The sequence below is a fragment of the Ursus maritimus genome (assembly GCF_017311325.1).
Source record: "Ursus maritimus isolate PB19 chromosome X unlocalized genomic scaffold, ASM1731132v1 scaffold_X1, whole genome shotgun sequence".
Taxonomy (NCBI): Eukaryota; Metazoa; Chordata; class Mammalia; order Carnivora; family Ursidae; genus Ursus; species Ursus maritimus.
The window spans coordinates 107695603-107719433 of record NW_024423319.1 but is presented as its reverse complement, the minus strand read 5'-3'; the positions used below and the strand labels follow the sequence as shown (position 1 = coordinate 107719433).

Genomic DNA, 23831 nt, shown 5'->3' with positions numbered 1-23831 from the left:
AGCAGAGAGTCCGCACCAAGCCGCGACCCCAGAGCGTTTCTCTCCCCGTCGCCGCTCCCGCCGCTGCTGTCCGCTTTTTGCTAAGAGACACTGCAGCCGCAAGACCCGACACACAAAAGCCGTCTTCTCGCCACCCGCCCAGCAAGGCAGCAGCCAGCAAGGGACCCCACCAGAGGCGTCTCGGGCCTGAGTTCGTTTTGTGTCTGATCTCCGTGCCCCGCGCGGTAGCGACCCCCTGCAATGGCTCTGATCATGGAACCCGTGAGCAAATGGTCTCCGAGTCAAGTAGTGGACTGGATGAAAGGTAATGCCCGCTGTGCGGAGGGCGAGGCGGTCCTGGGGCGCCGGGCACCGGCGCGCTAGAGGGAAGGGGCGCCTACCGCGGCCGAGCCCGCCATCGGGGCTTCCACTGGCTGATCGTGGTGCGGCAGGGGGGGAGGCGGGGGTCCTCCGGGGCAGGCGGGGGCTCAGGATCCCGATCTCCTATTGTCTTCGGTGCTGGCTCCCCAGCTAGAGAGGGGCGCGGAGAGCGCGGGGGTTGCCGGCGCTGCCGGATAGTGTTAGAAGGCGGGCCGCGGAATCCCGGTACATTTCGTCTCCTCCCCGCTCCTCACGGCGCCCCTAGGCCGGGAGGACGTGGCGACCCTTGTCTCTTCCCTCGGGGAGGAGACCCCAGGGACCTGCTCCTTTGCTCGTTCCTTCCCGGGCCCCTTTGTTCCTGGGAAACCTAACGCCCCCACGGGTGGCCGCCCCTGCCAGGTGCCTTTTCCAGCGCCAACTCTCCCTACAACTTTTAAGCCCACATAATGGGGTCAGGACGCGGCTGCCCTGGTTTGGATCCGGGGAACTCCCCCAGTTTGGGCTGAGGATGCTCGGGGGATGCGCTACTTTGGGGGAGAGGAAAATATGCTTCCCCTGGGACAGCATCCGCACTGGTATGTGTGGGCTCCCTCCTGCGCAAACCCCTGTTTCCCCCCACACACCCCTGTTTCCCCACACACACAACCTTTGCCTCCTCTTCTCGCCGATTCAGGCTTTGGGCCTCATGGCTTTTTATTGGGGGCTCGACGCCAGGTGTAAGGTGATGCGCATTCAAGTGCCCCCTCATTTCTTCCATCTTGAAGGCTCGCCCCTTTTTTCCCTGGCAATTTCTAATAACCACAGTTGTAGACGCTCGCCCTCCTAGTCGCAAACGTGGGCTTTTTCTTTAGTCCCTGGGCTTTCCTGCCTCACTATCTCCCTCTGTTGTTTGAGTTAAGGGTCTTGTAAACCACAAGCAAAGCTCTAACATCTCCCAAGTGTGGCCAGGAATCCTTTATTTCATCCCATCCATCCCTGTCAGCATTCCCCAAATCTTGGTAATCTTGGTGATGGGGGGAGGCAGTGGTCATGGCGGGGGGGCGGGGATCCTCTACAAGACCCTTAACTCAAACAACAGAGGGAGATAGTGAGGCAGGAAAGCCCAGGGACTAAAGAAAAAGCCCACGTTTGCGACTAGGAGGGCGAGCGTCTACAACTGTGGTTATTAGAAATTGCCAGGGAAAAAAGGGCGAGCCTTCAAGATGGAAGAAATGAGGGGGCACTTGAATGCGCATCACCTTACACCTGGCGTCGAGCCCCCAATAAAAAGCCATGAGGCCCAAAGCCTGAATCGGCGAGAAGAGGAGGCAAAGGTTGTGTGTGTGGGGAAACAGGGGTGTGTGGGGGGAAACAGGGGTTTGCGCAGGAGGGAGCCCACACATACCAGTGCGGATGCTGTCCCAGGGGAAGCATATTTTCCTCTCCCCCAAAGTAGCGCATCCCCCGAGCATCCTCAGCCCAAACTGGGGGAGTTCCCCGGATCCAAACCAGGGCAGCCGCGTCCTGACCCCATTATGTGGGCTTAAAAGTTGTAGGGAGAGTTGGCGCTGGAAAAGGCACCTGGCAGGGGCGGCCACCCGTGGGGGCGTTAGGTTTCCCAGGAACAAAGGGGCCCGGGAAGGAACGAGCAAAGGAGCAGGTCCCTGGGGTCTCCTCCCCGAGGGAAGAGACAAGGGTCGCCACGTCCTCCCGGCCTAGGGGCGCCGTGAGGAGCGGGGAGGAGACGAAATGTACCGGGATTCCGCGGCCCGCCTTCTAACACTATCCGGCAGCGCCGGCAACCCCCGCGCTCTCCGCGCCCCTCTCTAGCTGGGGAGCCAGCACCGAAGACAATAGGAGATCGGGATCCTGAGCCCCCGCCTGCCCCGGAGGACCCCCGCCTCCCCCCCTGCCGCACCACGATCAGCCAGTGGAAGCCCCGATGGCGGGCTCGGCCGCGGTAGGCGCCCCTTCCCTCTAGCGCGCCGGTGCCCGGCGCCCCAGGACCGCCTCGCCCTCCGCACAGCGGGCATTACCTTTCATCCAGTCCACTACTTGACTCGGAGACCATTTGCTCACGGGTTCCATGATCAGAGCCATGGGCACGGGGTCGCTACCGCGCGGGGCACGGAGATCAGACACAAAACGAACTCGGTAGCCCGAGACGCCCTCAGGTGGGGTCCCTTGCTGGCTGCTGCCTTGCTGGGCGGGTGGCGAGAAGACGGCTTTTGTGTGTCGGGTCTTGCGGCTGCAGTGTCTCTTAGCAAAAAGCGGACAGCAGCGGCGGGAGCGGCGACGGGGAGAGAAACGCTCTGGGGTCGCGGCTTGGTGCGGACTCTCTGCTCGCTCCCCGCAGAGGTGGCTGCTGCTGTTGCTCCGCCACTCTGCTCGGGTCTCCGTCCCTCCAGGGCTTCAGTTCATGGCTTGCAGTGCCGAGGGTCGAGCCGCTGAGAAAAGGAGCCGCCGCCGCACGCTCGCAACCAACTTGCCCGCTTGCCTCGCGCGCGGGAGTGAAGCCCGGGGCACCACAAGCTGCCCGGCGGAAATGACGAGGGGCCTCCTGCCACCCAAAATATCTCTCCGCAGCCCTCGGGTGCGGGGCGCGCGCGCCACAAGCCCCCCGCCCGCTCGCTGCCGCGCGGTCCCGCCCCCGGGGCCGACGGCAGGCGCGCCAGGCGCGTGCGCGTGCGCGCTCCGGCACGAGGCCCGAGCTCGGGGCCCGCCTGTCTGTCAGGCAGGTGCGAGCAGCTCACAGTGCCTTCCGCCCGGCGAGCCGTCCCGGATAGAGGCGCCTAGGGGCGTGTGCGCAGCGGTGTCGGCGCGAGTCCCTGGCCCGGGTCAGTCAGTCAGTTGCCGGCGGCTCGGAGGGGCCTCTGAGCGGACGTGGCGGCTGCGGGACGGGTTGCCCACCAGTTGAACGCTGAATGCTCAGGCGGCTGAGGAGGTACCTGTGGCCCCGCCGCCAAGGGGGGGGACACCGCCGAGAGCGGGGTTACAGCGAGAACCGGGCTTTCCTCGCTCATGCCCTCCCCGCGGCTGAGTGGGCTTCCGAGGTGATTCCCGAGCCCCGTGCACGCTTGCGGGAGACGCGTGGAATGCCGCGAACGGGAACCGGCTCCGCCAGCCAGAAACGCAGGCAGCGATGACGAGGCAGGACGGCCAGTGCTGTCGGACCGCTTCGGCGGTGCCCCGGGGTGGGAAGTCGGCGTGGAGCCTGAACCTGCAAGTGCCGGTCGTGGTGATACCGAGACAGGTTCGGCCCCACGTGCCTTTGAAGGGCTCAGTGTCGGATTTTCGGCCAACTCCTTCAAAGCCGAGAGTGCCCAGTACCTATTTTAGGGGATGTCCTTTGTTTTCAGATAATCTTATATAAGAACTGAGGGGTAACACTGGGATTTAAAACGAGTGACGAATTGTAAACATGATCCTTCAAAACTCATGTTCTTCAGAAATCTTACAAAGGCTACTGTGCAACGCTTAGTAAAAGACAGTTTGTCTAATAGGCTTCACTTAAACGACAAATAATCCTAGAAAGTATAGATGCAAACTCTCTACCACCATTAAAGATGTTTTCTTGTCATTCTTAAACAGCCCTGTTGAGTAAAAAGAGAAAACTCATTTTATTTCTGTAACCATTTCAATAATGTCACTTGGTTTTGCCAGTTCCTGCAGTGACCCATTTTCTCTACTTCTATTGCATGAGCTGCAGAACTGCCACTTTTTTCAACTGATTGAGTTGACATCCACCCCCCACCACACCCAAAAAGAACTGAAACCACAGTAGTTAAAATATTCTGAAGTTTTCAGGCTAGCGATACAAAACCAAGTAAAACTTAAGATGGCCTGTCTGTAGGCTTGTTTATTTTTCTAATAATCCAAACTTAAAAGTACATGGGAAGAAATTTAGGTTATCTAGACAAGTGTAGGTTCAGAGGATACTGGTATAGCACCTTCCATTCATCCAGATCATGGCTGTGATTTACAGTTTTTCTTAGCTAATCAGGTGTGAAAGGCATTTTGGAGTGCTTACATTCCAATGGCATCTCAGAACACTGTATCAGTATTTTCTAGAAAAGATAATTTTTAGCATCAGTAATTTATAGACTAGCTTTATGTTCATAAATGGAATGGATGCAAATCCATTGTGAATCATTAGAGGTTACAGTCATAGGAGATGTTAAAAGTAATTTTATCAAAATAATACTGCTAATAATAACAATGAACATTTATTGAGCAATGTGCTAAGTATGTTACATACATTTTATCCTTAAACACTGTCATTAGCCACATTTTACAGATAAGAAAACCTTGGCTATCATATTCACTTCCTATTCCCAGAGCCTATTACACATTGTTCAATAAATGTTGAATAAACTAATGAATAAGGCTTAAAGAGGGTAAGGAATTTGAGGTCATGCATGATTGTAATACTAAGTTAAGGTGATTTCAGAATATGAGCTTTTAAGAATAGTAAGAAGATTTATATCAGTATCGTAAAATTAACAGTACTTTGGAAGGGGAAGGTCCACTGAATGTTAACTGAATATGTTCATCATCAGAAAGCTAACTACAAAGGAGTCTGACAGTCACCGTGAGTGTTCCTGACCAGCAACTGTGAGAATGTAGGAAGTGACCAAATTTGGCTGAAACACCAAACTGCATATCCTGACCGGGCTTGCATGACAAGCAACCAGACTATATATTGCAAGCAAGTTTAGAGTGAGATATTGTTTGCATAATGAATAAAATATCAATCAAAACAAATGCCAAAGATCAGGGTACAGTAAAATTAAAAAGATACATATTTCATGAAAGGGTTGGTACCAAAAAAGATGAAAGAAAAGATCCCAGGGAGAAAGGATTTTAAGGAAGACCCTACATCAGATCTAAGTTGTAATATTCTCCTATTTATGTTACAGCAAGGAATTTATTTAGTCTAATCACCTGAGATAACTAAAATAATTCTAAGAACTAAGAATGAGCGAAAATGTTGGTGTGGACTTACACTATCTTACAGAGTTCACCAAGGCCTTAGGTATTTGTCCTAAGTTCTCCTCCTTGAGGTTTCCCTTACAAAACATACAAAAATAAAAAATTTGCCTTTGATTTTGACAATGTGATAGGCATTCATTATTTCATTTAATTAGTTCAGAGCATAACGGGCTATTCAAATATCGTTAATGTAGAGAGAAGAAAAGGATTAAATCATCATTGCCTTCTCCTTTTTATTCTTAACTCCAAATGACTCATCTGAATCTTTCCTGCACTTTTCTTTCCACAACCTTTCACATGAACTAGCTTTTATATTCTTCTGCCTATTGTTCAAAATGTTAATGTCTTGCCCATGTTTCTAAGTATAATATAATGTGATTACATACAAAGTGTGGCAGCCTAACTCTGCCTCTCTTAGTGCACAATACAATTACAAAGATTAGGGAAAAGCTATATTGTCATAAAATATACATCAAAACATTATGTACTAAATGATATGATATCGTACATACTTCAACAGCCTAGACACAAAAGCCAAACTGATTCTTTGGAAACAAACTTGGATTCTTTTTGAAGCAGGCAGAGGGTAAATACTAAGTTAATTAAATTAATTGAGACCTAAAACTTGTGAGTTGTTTGCAACCATATCCAAACAGATCATTTTAAATAACATTTTAATCCAATTGTTATAGTTTTGCTTTTTATTCTTCTCCTCTAGATTTCAATAAAAATTAAAATCTCTTGACCAAAAATATTTTCAGTTAAGATTTTATAGTATATGTAATGAGTCTAAGTACTTGAGATGTGGAATTTCCAAAGGTCCTCTGACTGGAATTTAGGTGATTAATGGTTCAGACTCTTAGGTTTGAGTCAGATAAGGAGGAAGCCCTCCACTGGAAGGATCTTTGGGGCCATAGAAAGGAGTAAATTATGTGAATGTTTCTTCTGAGCTATAAATGAATATCTCTAACCTCCACATTTTCCAACCTAGGTTATTTTATAGAGCCTTAATCGTCACTTCCCATTTCTTTTACTAAGAAGTTAGCTCTGAGTCAGACCTCAGACTGCCATGCCAGACATATTTTAATGTTTTTAGATATTTAACATTTAAACAAAATGTCTTGTAGAGCCCTTTCTGATGATTTTCCCCAGTTTGCCTAGATTATGTTTTTTGCTATAGCTGTCTAATTTTTAGATTTCTTTTTAATGAGTAAAATTTTATCATAAATTACTTTTTCTTTTTATCTTTCATTTTTGAATGATGAGTAAGAAGTGACAACACAGAACAGGTATGAGGGTAGTCCATGTCCTAAAATACAGGAAAGGATAGGGGCCCTATTTTTTTCTCTTAGTTTGCCCAGGCCTTTAATTGTAATTTAAAAAGCAAGTGTTCTATGCTGGCACAAGTTGTATACCCTGATCAGAAAAATTAGCTAGGCAATTCTGATAAGACTGGTAGTGATACAAAAAATAAATACAAGTTATTCTCAAGAACAGTGTATGAAACTGGCTTCAAAGAAGGCTCCTCAAAATTCTGGAACAATGTTTTCTTTTTTTTTTTTTTTCAGTGCAATTCAACTAACTGCTGTGAGTAAAGAACCACAAGCCTCGATACAGACTAACCACAGATAACAATCTATCCATGCCTCCAATAGTCAGAGAATCAAGTAGGAAGAGATCTAAATGTAAATGGGGCCATAAGCATTCTGCTTTGGGCCAAACCTCCCTTTAGATTATCAGGAGAAGCACCCAGAGACTATAATTAAATTAGTAGAATTCTTTCTTTGCTGTTCTGCCTCTAGGGTAAACGTATTAAATCAAGCCATGTCCTTTGCAGACCAAGATTCACAGCAATCATCTCTGGGTAAAGACATAATGGCTTGAGTTGAGGTTATCCCAATAGGGTATGACTCTTTCCAGGTTTTCCCTGTTGTACTAAACATAGTCTAATAAAAATCCCAGAGCCCACGTCGATTAGGAAACCTAGGTTTTTTTTTTTTTTAACACATTAAGCCCCTAGCCCATCAGGGAAGTTCTGGTGCACTTTGGAGCCATTAATTAAGAGCATATAAAAGTATTCAACAAAAATTTTTGAACACTACCAATATGCTGGCCTAAGTTGTATCCTTGATTAGAAAAATTAGTTTGATTTTGTGGATGCAAAGAGAACCCAAGATGCTCATAGACTGGTAGGGGAGCAGAAACATTCACTGTTAATTTAATAAGAAATGTGATAAGTGCAATAGATATGCCCAGTACTATGTGCAAAGGAGTGCCTAACTACTGAGGAGAAGACTACTTGGAGGAGATAATGACTATTGTAGGTCTTAAAGTATGGCAGCCAAACAAATGCAGAAAAGACCTTATAGGCAGGTGACAGTGTGCACAAAGTTACAGAGCACCATGTGAGGTACCTGGAAGGCTAAATTGAAAAGCAAAACTAGAGGTGACAGTAGATAGTGTGGGACGGTAGACAATAGCCAGATCAGGGAAAAAAAACACAACCTAAAATATAACTTAAAAAGATAGAGCCATCTAAGAATTTTTAGCAATGAACAGCTCATATGTATAAATTTATGTTTTATATTGACTGGCAGCCATGGAGAACATTGATTTGAGAGGGACAATATGGGGTTCAATTTGGAAGAGTGGCAATAGACCAGTGAATAGATGTCTGGGACAGAAATAGAATAGTAGAGGTGGGGATGGAGAGAAGGAGATGGATTTAATAAACATTCAGAGCTTCATGATTAGAAATAAGAGGTTAGAAAGAGCAATATCAAAAATGACTCCCAAGATTCTAGCTTGGGTGAACTGAATAAATTATTTCTTCTCTACCTAAAGTAAAATAGAAACAACAGATTTGGGAGGCAGAAGTAATCTGAAATATTAGTTCTTTTATTGGCATCATAAACATAGAGGCCGTGGACAGCCAAGAAGGGATTTCAGTAGGCAGTTTCTGCATTCACATATAGTAATATGAAACTCAGTTTGAACTGAAGATAAAGATTTGAGAGTCACTACTAAAACAAGAACACAATGAGATAGTGAGAGTATGAGATGCCCATGGAGGAGGCCCACAGAAGAAAAAAGAGAAAATCAGTGAATTATGAGAAGAACCAAGAGAATGCAGTGATATGGTAGCCCAGTGAGAAAAGAATTTCAGGTAGAAAGCAGATGGAAATTTGTGGGAAGAGCAAAAATGATGTTGTTCCAGTAAGAACTGGGAAGAATCGGTGGTTTTGTGAGTTTGGATATCTTTCATGACCTTATTAAGATCTCTGAAAGAACTGGATGTCAGAATGGGGGCTTGATATATAGGATATGAACTTTATGAGTCAGTTTTTCTTCTGTCCTTCCTCATAGCTCACCTATGTGTGTTCTTATTCATATGGCTCCACAATGAATGGTAATGATTCTCCAATTTACCACCATCACTTGTATTACTCTTTTCTGATGAAATCTGGACACTAATGATGATCCGTGACTTTATGTGATTATATTTTTGTCACTTATAGAACAATAGCACCTTTTTAAACTAGGCTTGCTTGAATCCTTCTCTTCTCATGAGATTGTAGAACAGTTTGCGCATGGCATTCTTGGTGATTTTGGACATCTCTACATAGGCCATGTAGACAAGACTCAACCTCGATGACATGATATCTTGGCAGAATGCCCTGTGATCTTCCCTGGAAAATGACAACACAGTCCTGTGAGGAACTATCCCAAGTCCATTTCTCATTTGCCACCCTAGTTCCAGTGAGGCATCAGCTTCAGGTACAGCTTCAGACTAAAGAACAGCTGTAGTTTAGAGTTTGCTCCTTGATGACAGAGCAACCACCGCTTGTATCATCTGTCATTTGGCCTCTCCGGTTTGGTGTCATCCTGTGGCTAGGTACATATGGAGTTGAGGCCATTCTGATCTTGCATTGCTGTCTGTGTAAATAATAAATTATCTAAATCCATTTGGGGTTGTTTTCACCTTACCAGCTGAATTTATGAAGTGTGATAAGCCATTCTAGCAGCTGTCACCATGCTGCTGCTTAAGTACTACTTGACCACTTGGCACAAATCTGATCTAGGAAGTCCATAAATACTCCCCAAAAGAGTGAGCTCTGCTGAACTCTCTGCCTGATAAACTAGGCCAGTCAAGCCCTGGCCTAGTAAATCAGCAGTAGCAGCAGCAGGAGTAGCAGCAGCACAGCACCTCAATTTCAAATTGAAGAGATTGCATTTTCCCTAATTATTTGGGCTGCGCTAAGTTAACCCCATAATTAATAAAAACTCTGTATTAATGTTGCTGGATAAAAGGAAAACCATGATCTAAATCCTTTCTTCCAAGCTTTTGACATTATTTTTACAAAACACCTAGATTTTAGAATTCTTCATATGTTAGGGTTTATTTTCTCTGAACATTTAGCAGTCTTACTTCCTAGTGGCAAATGTGAACTGGCAAAATTGGTGCTGGATAAGTTCAGAAGTCCTCTTTGTAAGTTAACTGGTACGTCCCTATAGATCATATATTTTTAAATGTAAAAGCTGCTTAAGGTAGAAGACAAATTGTTTAATCTTGGTGATTAACTAACAGACTACAGACGATTAAAGATGTGGGAGTGGGAAAGGAAGATTGCTTCTTTTCTATAGATTTTGTCTTTTTCTGAAATGGGTTTTGTTTACTTCTAGGAAAGTTGGCATATTAAGGATGCTCATACCAAGTGGAACAAATCACTTATTTTCACTGACCAGGAACTGTATCCAGAAAGAGAGAAGGGCATGTAAGTTTGTCACTATTTTTGATATTTTCTTGATTTTGAAAGGAAACTTGGTAATTTTGGTGAACTAGTGATCTAAGGGATGGATATTTTGGTTTCATTATTTTTCTTTTCAGCACTTCTAAATACTTTGTCAGCACAATGCAAACTATCATTTATTGATTTTTCAAAAACAACAGCTACCCTGTATATGCCCTGTGTAAGCAGCATTACAAATGAGTAAAACATGTTGCTGTCTTCAAATCCTATAAACCAAAGCATACCAATAGATATTTTTTTATAATGTAGCTAGCTAAATGACAGAGACATACAAAAGTATTTTGGTTATATTCCACAATATGGAAAATATGAGAGCATACCAAATGAATAAATACAGAAGCATCTTTCTAGATTATAAGATGGCAATGTAATATATAGCTGTACATTGTATAGTTGGGCTAAGCACCATGGGTAAACTAATGAATATAATGGATATGGCTCCTGACCCTATAGAGTTACAAACATAGGAAATGTACAATATACTAGTAAGCAAACAAACTATCTATCTATCTATCTATATGCATAACAAATCATTAAAAGTACCAATATGAAATGTATAAGGTAGTGATAGAGAATTGTTGGGGTGAGGGAGAGAGGAAATTACTTAAGGTGATCAAAGAAGACTTCTTATTCCGCATCAGGCTCCTGCCCAGTGGGAACTCTGCTTTTCCTCTCCCACTCCCTGCTTGTGTTCCCTCTCTGCTGCCGCTATCTCTCTGTCAAATAAATAAAATCTTAAAAAAAAAAAAAGAGAAGACTTCTTCTGACTAGGTGACTTTTAGTCACAATCTTGAGATATAAGAAGAATACAAGCTGGGACACCTGGGTGGCTCAGTCAGTTAAGCATCCAACTCTTTATTTGGCTCAGGTCAGGATCTCAGGGTCATGAGATTGAGCCCCACATGGGGCTCCACACTGAGGGCAGAGTCTGCTGGTGATTCTCTCCTTCTCACTCCTCCCACTCAAGCTCCTCTCTCAAATAAATGAATAAAATCTTTTGCAAAAAGAAGAATACAAGCAGGCAAAGATCAGAAATAGCTCATTCAAGGGAGAAGCAAAATCATGTGTGAAGTCCCTGTGGCAGTAAAGAGTTTGACGTGACCAGGAACAGAAAGGAAATCAGTATGGCTTGAAACATAGTGAGTGGGCAAAAGCATAAAAGAGGCTACAGGAATAGGATGGAGTTGGAGAACACAGATCTTATAAGTCTATGTGGTAACTAGCTTGGAGGCAGTGAAAAGCCATTAAGACTTGTAAGGAGGTCAGAAACATGATCTGATTTTATATTTATAAATTGAGGAGGGGAGTTCTTTTTCTAGAAAGATCAAGTAGTGGTCCCTTTCCTTATTCTTCCCACTAAATACAACTAAAATCCCTGAACATTATATATAAAGCCAATATAAGAAGACTTTGAAAGAAAGAGAAGAAAGCAAACCAGCATGAGAACTCAGACCCAAGGAATGACATGCTGGTGAGTTCTTTGGGTTTTTAATTTTTGCTCATATATCACAGAGCTGAAGAAGCCAGCACCCTGGAAACATGAAAGACACAAACAAAAAGGTCCCAAGAAGAGCCTGCTCTCTAGCTAAGTGATCAGGAAAGGGCAGGCTAGCAAGGTAGAAAACACTGAGATAAATAACCACTCTGCTCTAGCCAAATACCACACACAACAAAACAAACGGTGACCCCACCCCCACCTATGCCAGCAAAGGCAAAGTAGGAAGCTAAGACTTATACTTTGTTAAGGCTGTAGAAGGCATTCCAGTATCCCTTCAATGGTGGTGTCAGAGAAGGCTATGGAACTGGGGCACTCATCTTTGCTAGGCAGTAATGACCACCCCCCTTTTCCATTGTCATTGAGCCTGAAGTGCTACCTCCACCCAGTAGTAACAGAGTATCCCCTTCCTGCTGGAGTGGTGTCAGAGAAGTCCTTGTGGAGAGTCAAAAGAATTTGATCACTATCCAATAATAACGAGACTACCTCCCACTTCATTATGTCAGCAGAGACCAAATAGTGCGCTTAAGTAATGAAATAACTCCTAACCTTCCCATCCGTGTAGGTATTAGTAGAAGCCTGTAGGAAAGTTAGAACTCCAACCATGGCCCAGCAGTAATGAGAAGCCCCACTCTAAGGTGTCAGTCAAAACTGAGTCAGGAACCTGACAGGAAGAAGCCAGCACCCCAACTTCCTCTGAAGAGTAGAGTCACAACTAAAAGAGAAGGTTTATATAAGATCCAGAGACTCATAACATAATATACAAAATATTCAGATTTCAAATGAAATTCACTTGTCATACCAAGAACCAGGAAGATAACAAAACTGAATGAAAAAGACAGTAGATACCAACAGCAAGATGACAGAAATGTTAGAATTATCTGACAAAGATTTTAAAGCAGTTATCCTAAAAATGCTTTCAATGAATAATTAAAACATACTTGAAACATAGGAAAATATGAGAAAATGTCAGCAAAGAAACAGAAGACATAAAGAAGAAACAAATGAAATTTAAAAACTAAAAATATAGGGGCGCCTGGGTGGCTCAGTTGTTATGCATCTGCTCAGCTCAGGCATGATCCCAGCATTATGGGATCAAGCCCCACATCAGGCTCCTCCACTGAAGCCTGCTTCTTCCCTCTCCCTCTCCTCTGCTTGTGTTCCCTCTCTCACTGGCTGTCTCTCTCTGTCAAATAAATAAATAGAATCTTTAAAAACCTGAAACATATAATAACAAAAATGTAGAAGAGAAGTAGCAGAATGAAGGAGACTGAGGAAAGAATCAGGGAACTGGAAGATAGAGAATAGAAATTATTAAATCTTGAACAACTAAGAGGAAATAGGTTTTAAAAAAAAAGAACAGAGCCTCAGGGACCTGTGGTACAAAAATAATAGATCCCGCATTCATGTCATTGGGAGTCCTGTAGGAGAGGGAAAGAGGGCAGGGTTGAAAAGGATTTAAAGAAATAATGGCTAAAAACTTTCCAAATATAGCAAAAGCCATAAACCTATAAATTCAAGAGGCTGAATGAATTCCAAACAGGATAACCAAACAAATCCACACTAAGACACGCCATGGTCAAATTCCTGAAACTAAAGGCAAAGAAAAAATCAGCCAGACAGAAGCAACACTTTTACCCATAGGGGAAAATAATTTGATAGCTGATTTCTTATTAGAAACCAGAGTCCAGAAGGATGTCAGTAAATGGCTACCTGAAATCCCAAGTTCTTGTTCCCCCACAGAAACATTAATAAACAACAGCAACAACAACAAAAGACCCAGAACACATGTAAGAAAACGAATATGGATCCTTACCTTATAGTGTATATAAAAACTAACACAAAATGAATCAAAGGCATAAATGTAAGAGCTAAAACTATAAAACTCTTAGAACACTGAGACACTCTCCATGACATTGAATTTGGCAATGATTGCTTGTGTATGACAACAAAACATAGGCAATGAAAGAAAAAATAGATAAATTAAAAACTTTTTGTGCATTAAAGAACATTATAAAAAAGTGAGAAGACAACCTACCAAATGGAAGACAATGTTTACAAATCATATATCTGATCAGAATTAATATCCAGGGCGCCTGGCTGGCTCAGTTGGTAGAGCATGGGGCTCTTGATCTTAGGCTGTGAGTTTGAGCCCCACGTTGGGTATGGAGATTACCTTAAAAATAAAATCTTAAAAAAGGGAATTAATATCCAGGAGGTGGGGAAAGATGTAGGAGGACCAGGGGACCCTATTTCAACTGGTCCCCTGAATTGAGCTGGATATCTACCAGACCATCCTGAACACCCACGAAATCAGCCTGAGATGATTTGGATACATCTGGATCTCTACAAAACAGAACATCTCTGGTGGTTGGTCTTGAGTTATGAAGGGAAGCCTAGAGTCTGCAGGCAGGTATCAGAAGATAAATGGAAGGGGGAGGGAGCTGCCGTGCTCGTGGTGCCAGGAAGGCCAAAGCCTCCCGCGCTGGGGAGCGGGCAGGACTAGCAGACCAGTAGCAGCAGGGAAAGGTCTTTAGGACGCCACACCAGACTGAAACCTGGAACTCCGAGCATGTATGAACCGGGGCAGCTGGTGGTTTTAGAAGCACAAAGGGCAGCACGTGCCCGGCCCTGGGAGCGAGGACTGGGAGAGCAGCTGTGGGGCGCACAAACCAGGACGCTGCAATTTTTAGCAGCACTGACAGAAATGGAGTCAGTGTGGCCTGGAGAGCTCAGTGGAGAGCAGACTGCGATCTTTCTGTTCTGAGACACAGGTTTGGATATATCACTCCTGCTCTGACTCTCAGAAGAGACACAGAAAGCCACCAGGGAAACCATCAGAAAACAAAAGCCCCCAAAACCATTTCTTACTGAGCACACCCACAGGGGCAGGGCAACTCTGCTCAAAACAGGGTTGCTTGAGTATCAGCGCAACAGGTCCCTCCCCAGAAGGCAGGCCAAAAGAACAAGAAGCCCACATCCCTAAGGTCCCTATAAAACAGAGGCATCTTGCTTGGGTCCTGGTCAATAACTTGGACTCTGTACATCCCCACAACCACACCTCATCAGAATGACAAAGAGGAGGAACCCCCAACAAAGGAAAGAGCAGAGACTGTGGCCTCTGCCACAGAACTAATGGATGCAGATATAACCAAGATGTCAGAAATGGATTTCAGAATAACAATTATCAAGATGATGTATAGGCTTGAGAAAAATATTAACGAAAGTGTAGAATCTCTAAGGGCTGAAATGAGAACGAATCTGGTGGAAATTAAAAATGCTATGATTCAAATGCAGTCTAAACTGTATGCTCTGACTGCCAGGGTAAACGAGACAGAAGAATGAATTAGTGCGTTAAAGGATGAGATGATAGATAAGAAAAAGAGGTAGCATGGGAAAAAAGAATCCCATTTCAAGAAAAAAGCTTACGGGAGATTACTGACGCAACGAAACATTCCAATGTCAGAATTATCAGATCCCCTTGCAGGTGGAGAAAGAGAGAGGTCTAGAAGAGATATTTGAGCAAATTATAAGAGAACTTCCCTAATGCGGGGAAGGAAACAAGCATTCATGTCCAAGAGTGCAGAGGACCCTCCCAAGATCACTGAGAACAGACCAACACCACGACATATAATAGTACAATTCACAAATCTTAGATCAAAGCGGCGGAGGGGAAGAGATTCCTTATGTACAGAGGAAGGAACATCAGAATAACATCAGACATGCTACAAAGACCTGGAAAGCTAGAAAGGGCTGGCAAGACATATTCAGAGCACTGAGTGAGAAGAACATGCAGCCAAGGATACTGTATCCAGCAAGGCTGTCATTCAGAATGGATGGAGAGACGAGGAGCTTCCAAGACCAGCAGAAACTGAAAAGAATATGTGACCACCACACAAACCCTACAAGAAATATTAAGGGGAGGTTCTATAAAAGTAGGAAGACCTCAAGGTGATACAGAACAGAAATTTACAGAGACAATCTATAGAAACAAGGACTTACCGGCAATATGATGACATTAAAATCATATTCTCAATAATACTCTCAATGTGAATGGTCTAAATGCTCCCATAAATGCCACAGGTTGCAGATTGGATAAAAAGACATGACCCATCCATATGTTGTCTACAAGAGACTCACTCTGAACCTAAAGATAAATCCAGACTTAAATTGAAGGGATGGAGAACCATTTTTCATGCCAACGGACCTCAAAAGAAAGCTGGGGTAGCAATTCTCATATCAGACAAATTAGATTTTAAGCTAAAGACTGTAGTTAGAGATACAGAAGGACAGTATATTATTCTTAAAGGGTGTATCCAGCAAGAGGACCTAGCAATTATAATATCTATGCTCCCAAAAGGAGCAGCTAACTACATAAGCCAACTGTTAACCAAAATAAAGAGACATATAGACAATAATAGGTTAATAGTAGGGGACCTCAACACTCCACTCCTCAGCAATAGATGGACCTCATAGATATATACAGAACATTCCACCCTAAAACAACAGAATACTCATTCTTTGAACGCATGGAACTTTTCTCCAGAATAGAGCATATATTGGGTCACAAAACAGGTCTCAATCTGATACCAAAAGATTGGAGATTATTCCCGTATATCTCAGACCACAGTGCTTTGAAACAGGAACTCAATCACAAGGAAAAAATTTGGAAGAAACTCAAACACTTACAACTAAGGACCATCCTGCTTAAGAATGTTTGGGTAAACCAGGAAATTAAAGAAGAACTTAAGCAATTTATGGAAACCAGTGAGAATGAAAACACATTGATCCAAAACCTATGGACACTGCAAAGGCTGTCCTAAGGGGGAAATGCATAGCCATCCAAGCCTCACTCAAAAGAACAGAATAATCTAAAAATGCAGTCCTTATACTCACACCTTAAATAGCTGGAGAAGGAACAAAAGAACAGGCCTAACCCATGCACAAAAAGTCAACTGATTAAGATTAGAGCAGAGATAAATGAATTAGAAACCAGAAATACAGTAGAGCAGATCAACAAAACTAAAAGCTGGTTCTTTGAAAGAATTAATAAGATCTATAAGCCACTGGCCATACTTATTCAAAAGAATAGAGAAAGGACCCAAATTAATAAAAATTAAGTGAATGAAAGGGAGAGATCATGACTAACACCAAGGAAATAGAAACAATCATTAGAAACTATCATCAACAATTATATGCCAATAAATTAAGCAACCTGAAGAAAGGGATGCCTTCCTTGAAACCTACAAACTACCAAGACTGAAACAGAAGAAATCGATTATCTAAACAGACCAATTAATCATGAAGACATTGAAGAAGTGATCAAAAACGTCCCAAAAACAAGAGTCCAGGCCCTGATGGATTCCTGGGGAATTCTACCAAACATTCGAAGAAGAAATAATACCTATTCTCTTGAAGCTGTTTCAAAAATAGAAACAGAAGGAAACCTTCCAAACTCATTCTATGAGGCCAGCATTACCTTGATCCCAAAACCAGGCAAAGACTCATCAAAAAGGTGAATTACAGACCGATATCCCTGATGAATATGGATGCCGAAATTCTCAACAAGATCATAGCTAATAGGATGCAACAGTACATTAAAAGGATTATCCATCACGACCAAGTGGAATTCATCCCTGGGATCCAAGGGTGGTTCAACACTCGCAAATCAATCAGTGTGATAGAACACATTAATAAGAGAAGAGACAAGAATCATATGGTCCTCTCAATTGATGCAGAAAAGCATTTGACAAAATATAGCATCCTTTCCTGATTAAAACCCTTCAGAGTGTAGGGACAGAGGATACATTCCTCAATTTCCATAAAACCCATCTATGAAAAGCCCACAGCAATATCATTCTCAGTGGGGAAAAGCTGAGAGCCTTTCCCCTTAAGATCAGGAATACAACAAGGATGCCCACTCTCACCATTATTGTTCAACATAGTACTAGAAGTCCTAGCAACAGCAATCAGGCAACAACAACAACAAATAAAGAATAAAAAGGTATTCAAATTGGCAAAGAAGAAGTCAAACTCTCTCTTCACTGATGACATACTTTATGTGGAAAACCCAAAAGACTCCACCCCCACGGATGACATACTTTTATGTGGAAAACCCAAAAAGAACCTCATACAACAGTTCAGTAAGGTGGCAGGATATAAAATCAATGCACAGAAATCAGCTTGCATTTCCACACACTATACACTGATTCCATTTACAATAGCACCAAAAACCATAAGATATCTCAGAATAAACTTAACCAGAGAGGTAAAGGATCTATATTCTAGAAAAATACAGAACACTGATGAAAGACATTGAAGAAGGCACAAAAAGATGGAAAAACATTCTGTGCTCATGGATCAGAAGAATAAACATAGTTAAAATGTCTGTGCTACCCAGAGCAATCTACACTTTCAAAGCCATCCTTATCAAAATACTAATGACATTTTTCAGAGAGCTGGAACAAACAATCCTAAAATTTGTATGGAACCAGAAAAGACCCCAAATTGCCATGGAAATGTAGAAAAGAAAAACAAAGCTGGGAGCATCATGTTGCCTGATTTCAAACTATACTACAAAAAGCTGTGATCACCAAGGCAGCATGGTACTGACACAAAACCGACACATAGATCAATGGAACAGAATACAGACTCCAGAAATGGTCCCTCAACTCTATGATCAGCCTATCTTGATAAAGCAGGAAAACATCCAATGGAAAAGTCTCTTCAATAAACGGTGCTGGGAAAATTGGACAGCTATATACAGAAGAGTGAAACTTGACCACTCTCTCTCACCGCTATGCGAAAAGATAAACTCTAAATGGATGAAAGACCTTGATGTGTGATAGAATCCATCAAAATCATAGAGGAGAACATAGGCTGTAACCTCTTTCACATTGGCCACAGCAAATTCTTTCATGATACGCCTCCAAAGGCAAGGGAAACAAAAGCAAAATGAACTTTTGGGACTTCATCAAGATAAAAAGCTTCTGCACAGCAAATGAAACAGTCAACAAAACAAAGAGGCAACTCCACAGAATGGGAGAAGATATTCGCAAATGACACTACAGATAAAAGGCTGGTATCCAAGATCTATAAAGAACTTCTCAAACTCAATACCCAAGAAACAAATAATCAAATTAAAAAATGGGCAGGAGATATGAACAGACACTTTTCCAATGAAGACATAAGAATGGCTAACAGACACATGAAAAATGCTCAACATTATTAGCCATTAGGGAATTCAAATCAAAAACCACATTGAGATACCACCTTACACCAGTTAGAACGGCAAAATTGACAAGGCAAGAAACCACAAATGTTGAGCGGATGTGGAGAAAGAGGAACCCTCTTACACTGTTGGTGGGAATGCAAGTTGGTACAGCCACTTTGGAAAACAGTGTGGAGGTTCCTCCAAAAGTTAAAATAGAGCTACCCTATGACCCGGCAATTGCACTACTGGGTATTTACTCCAAAGATACAGATGTATTGAAAAGAAGGGCCATATGCACCCCAATGCTCATAGCAGCAATGTCCACAATAGCAACTGTAGAAGGAGCAGAGATGCTCTTCAATAGATGAATGGATAAAGAAGATTGTGGTCCATATATACAATGGAATATTACTCAGCCATCAGAAAGAATGATAACCCAACATTTGCAGCAACGTGGATGGAACTGGAGGAGATTATGCTATGAAATAAGTCAAGCAGAGAAAGACAATTATCATATGGTTTCACTCATTTGTGGAATATAAGGAATAGCAGGGGGATTGTTAGAGAAGGAAGGGAAAAATGAAGGGGGTAAGCAGAGGGGGAAATGAACCATGAGAGCCTATGTACTCCGGGAAACAAACTGAGGGTTTTAGAGGAGGAGGTGGGGATGGCTAGCCTGGTGAAGGGTATTAAGGAGGGCTTGTATTGTGTGGAGCACTGAGTGTTATACTGCAAACAATGAATCATGGAACACTACATATCAAAACAAATGATGTACTGTATGGTGACTAACATAAAATAATAAAAAAAGGGGAATTAATGTCCAGAATATAAAAATAGCTTCTACAAGTTAAAAATAAAAAGTCTATCTACATAAATGGACAAAAGACTTGAATAGACATTTCTCCAAAGAAGATATACAAATGGCCAAAAAGCAATGAAAAATGTTCACCATCACTAATCATTAAGGGAATGCACATGAAAACCACAATGAGATGCCACTTTACATTCAGTAGGTAGGCTATGAAAACCCACGAATTGATGAGGATGTGGAAAAATTAAAATTCTTATGCACTGCTGATGGAATATGAAATGATAGAACCACTGTGGAAAATGGTCTGGTAGTTCCTCAAAATATTAAAAATAGATTTAACAGTTCTACTTCTAGTATATACCCAAACAAATTGAAAGCAGAGACTCAATCAGATACTTGTATACCAATGTTCACAGCAACGTTATTCACTATAGTCAAAAGGTAGAAACAACCCAAATGTTCATCAACAGATGGATACATAAACAAAATATGGCATATACATACAATGGAATTTTATTCAGCCTTAAAACGATTTGGAGTTCTGACACATGCTACAATATGGATGAACCTTTGAAAACACTATGCTAGTGAAATAAGGCAGATACAAAAAGGACTACTATTATCATTCCACCTATATGAGGTACCCAGAATAAGCAAATTCAGAGACAGAAAGCAGAATAGTGGTTACTAGTTGCTGGGGGAGGAGAGGATGAGGTTGAATTTCTAATGGGTAAGTTTGAGAAATGGTTAGTGATGATAGTTGTACAACGCTGTGAATGTACTTAATGCCACCACCACTGTATTTAACACTTAAGATGTTAAAGTGTTAAGTTTTGTTATGTCTACTTTATTACAAAAATACTCTATAAAAGGCACAAAAATTGAGGAAACGTGTAGAGTCCAGAAAGAAGGGATAAAACATTTTTGAAATGCTGAAAGGGCTGTCAACCCAGAATTCAGAATTCTGTATTCAGCAAAAATATCCTCCACGGATGAAGGATAAATGAACATATCTTCAGAAGAAAGAAACCTAAGAACTTTGCTAGCAGATCGACCTTAAAAGAATGGCTAAAGGAAGTTCTCTAAACAGAAATGAAATGATGAAAGAAGAAACATCCATAAGGAAGAAAGAACATGGTAAGAAAGAATATGGGTAAGCAAAATATGGATAAATACAATATAAACTTGCCTTCTCCTTTTGAGTTTTCTAAATTGTGGCTGATGGTTGAAGCAAAATTATAACATTCTCTGATATAGTTCTCAATGTAGGTAGAGGATATATATAAGATTATTATAGTGTAAATGGAGGAGAGTAAAGTCATACAAAGGGAGGTAAGGTTTCAGAACTTCAGTTTAAATGGTAAAATGATGAAACCAGTAGTCTGTAATAAGTTATGTATGTATAATACAGTACTTTAGAGCAACCACTTACAACATATACACTCAAAAACACTATTGATAAAATGAGTTTCTAAAAATATTCAAGTAACCCACAGGAAGACAGGAGAAAGAAAACAAATGAAAAACAGAACAAACAGAAAAACAAAACTAAAATGGCAGACTTAAGCTCCAACATCATAATTACCTTAAATATAAATGGCCTAAGTACACCAATTAAAAGATTTGCAGAGTGAATTAAAAACATAACCCAACTATATGATGTCTACCAGAAACTCCGAACATATTGATACAGGCAAGAAAAGTAAAAGCATGGGAAAAGATATATGCAGCAAATATTAATTAAAGTCTTACATGGGAAAGAGTCATGGATATTTTATAGAGTTGGTGGAAAAGAAAATAAATATCTAAATACCTTCCTTAAAGTTACAATGGTAAGCTATACAGGAGCTGAAAATAATCATATTGGGGGAATGAATGAACAGTAGAGGTATGGTATAAATTAGTTAAATCCTGTTCTGCTATGGCAGATAGTCCATAGATAATGTCCTAAATAAGCAGATCTATTAATAGTGACAATCAGCTTAAATGACTCAAATGGGAGTACATAAGAGAGGGACAAAGGACTATGGTTTTCTCATTTAAATCCTTCTATACTACTTGATTATTAAATCTTGTGCATGTATTACTTTAGCAAACATTTAAAAATACTTTAAATAAAACCAGATATCTCTGCTGTGACTGACTAGAGCGTAAAGACTGAAATTCTTTGCATGGTGTTTGAAATAATTTACAGTCTGACCCCAGTCTGTTTTACTCTCTATTTCTGGACATTTCCTAGAACACTTTGTTTTACACATCAAAAACAAAGTCTTGCTTCTCTTATCTCTCATCTAGTATCCTTTCTCACCCATCTAGACCTTATTGAAATGTAGCTTCCTCTTGAGCCTTTTCCAAATCAACGCCTCTACCCTGAAGGATGGAATTTTTATCTTCTTTCTAGCATGTTTTTTTAATTCCATTTTTATTTATAATGGGTATACAATATATCTTCTGAATTTTAATAAGTGGAAACATAAATTTTGGGAATTCAAACTAAAAAGCATTTCACATATTCACAGGGGAACACTAAAGGACTTGTGCATGTAATAAGAAAACATAGGGACAACCACATTAAAAGGGACATTTGTTAGTAGGAAAGTACAGTCTGTCCCCCTGGCAATTCTAATGGAGCACATTTCATGACAACTCCTCCTCTCTCCCTGATTTCATGAAGATTCACCATATGTCTTCTAAGTCAGAAACCTTATTTTTAGAACAATATATTATTTCTAAGCTTAACTGAAGCAACACATCTTTTAGTTACAGGAGGTAAACTTTTTCCCATGTCATACAGTTGTAAGTTAACCCACTCGTGGGATTTGGAATGTGATAGAAGAAACTGGAATCAATTGATAATGAGATTGTGACAGCATTTTCTTGTTTCAAGCAAATAACTTTTAGCAAAAGTCCTGCATGAAGGCATAATTACTAAGCCTTTTTTTCCCATTGGTGTGTGGCTTCTATATTCTACAAAAGGAATCTTATTTTTTGGTTTATTTCATGGCAGATTATGGCCATTAAAGGAAATGGTGAATTATTATTTATTTTCCTTTGTGTCCAGATTTTAAAATGGTATCAAGGATTGGTTGTTCTAATACAGTGACTTTATAGTACCAGATGTCCAGAAATTTGGAAATAATGATTTGAGGCTTCACATCTGCTTAGGTATTAATCTGAATGTGTGAATTCAAAGGCAAAGTTAATGATATTTTCAATAGCAAACGTTAATTTTCATTAAAGTGTATATTCTCATCAAAATTATCTCATAGAGCAGCTGCATAATTATTTTATTACAACTTATATTAAAATAAATTTCATATGAAGTTGTAAGAAAAATCATAAGCTTCCCAGGATATGTAGAATTGCAAAACAGTATGATGTACTTAGCTAAATTAGGAGTGAGAAGAGTTGCCTTCTGTCTAAACTTGAGGTTCAATGCTCTGCAATATTGGGCAAATCATATAACTCTACTAACCCTCAGTATTTTAATCTGCAAAATAGGATTCCCATCTCTTACAATTGTCATAAGGCTCAAATGAGAAAATGTATTCTAAATCATCATAAACTATATTCACGTAAGATAATATTTTTCAGGTTGCATAGAATTCATAGCACAGTCTTCTGAATATCCTCAAAATTGGCAACCTTTTTTTTCATTAAGGTTAATTTTGATAGGCAAAATTCATTCAAGCCATGTCTGCCCAGTAAAGTTGATGCTCCAATTAGCTAATACTTTTTTGGTTAAAGGAAAAAATAAAGAATAGCTATAAATGGACATTTAAAAGCATGCCTCGTAAAATTACTGAAGGTAATGTTTTAAAAGTTCCCAAAATGTTTTTAATTACATCAGCATCCCAAATGTAACTATTTTTGAAGGCTTAACACTAATCAATTATATTCCTTTGGCTAAGATTCTTAAAGGAATATGTTTATCTGCACTTTACTAATGTTTCCATATAAGCTTCCTGTGTTATTTTATCTTAAATCTACATGTTTGGTTTAAGATATTACTCTATGAAAGTTTAAGGTAGAAAGCACAAATAATCAAGTAAATTTATTTTGTAAATGAGACATAAATTATTCAGTTATGTATTTTTTTCCCTGTGGGTATAAAAAGGTAAATAAAAGAACAACCCTGTAAAACTATTTCTTTTGTCAGGATTATGA

The 23831-nt window shown here is 41.2% G+C and overlaps 1 protein-coding gene across 4 annotated transcripts in view; it reads left to right on the top strand.

Annotated features, from left to right (window-relative positions):
* Window positions 1–240: 240 nt before the first annotated feature.
* The window catches only part of CNKSR2 (connector enhancer of kinase suppressor of Ras 2), a 292411-nt gene continuing 268820 nt past the window's right edge, over window positions 241–23831 (top strand). For all 4 annotated transcript variants that reach the window (XM_040633558.1, XM_040633552.1, XM_040633548.1 and 1 more), the window contains exon 1: window positions 241–304. In XM_040633558.1, the coding sequence (XP_040489492.1) occupies window positions 241–304 (64 nt within the window). The remainder of the gene's footprint in view (window positions 305–23831) is intronic.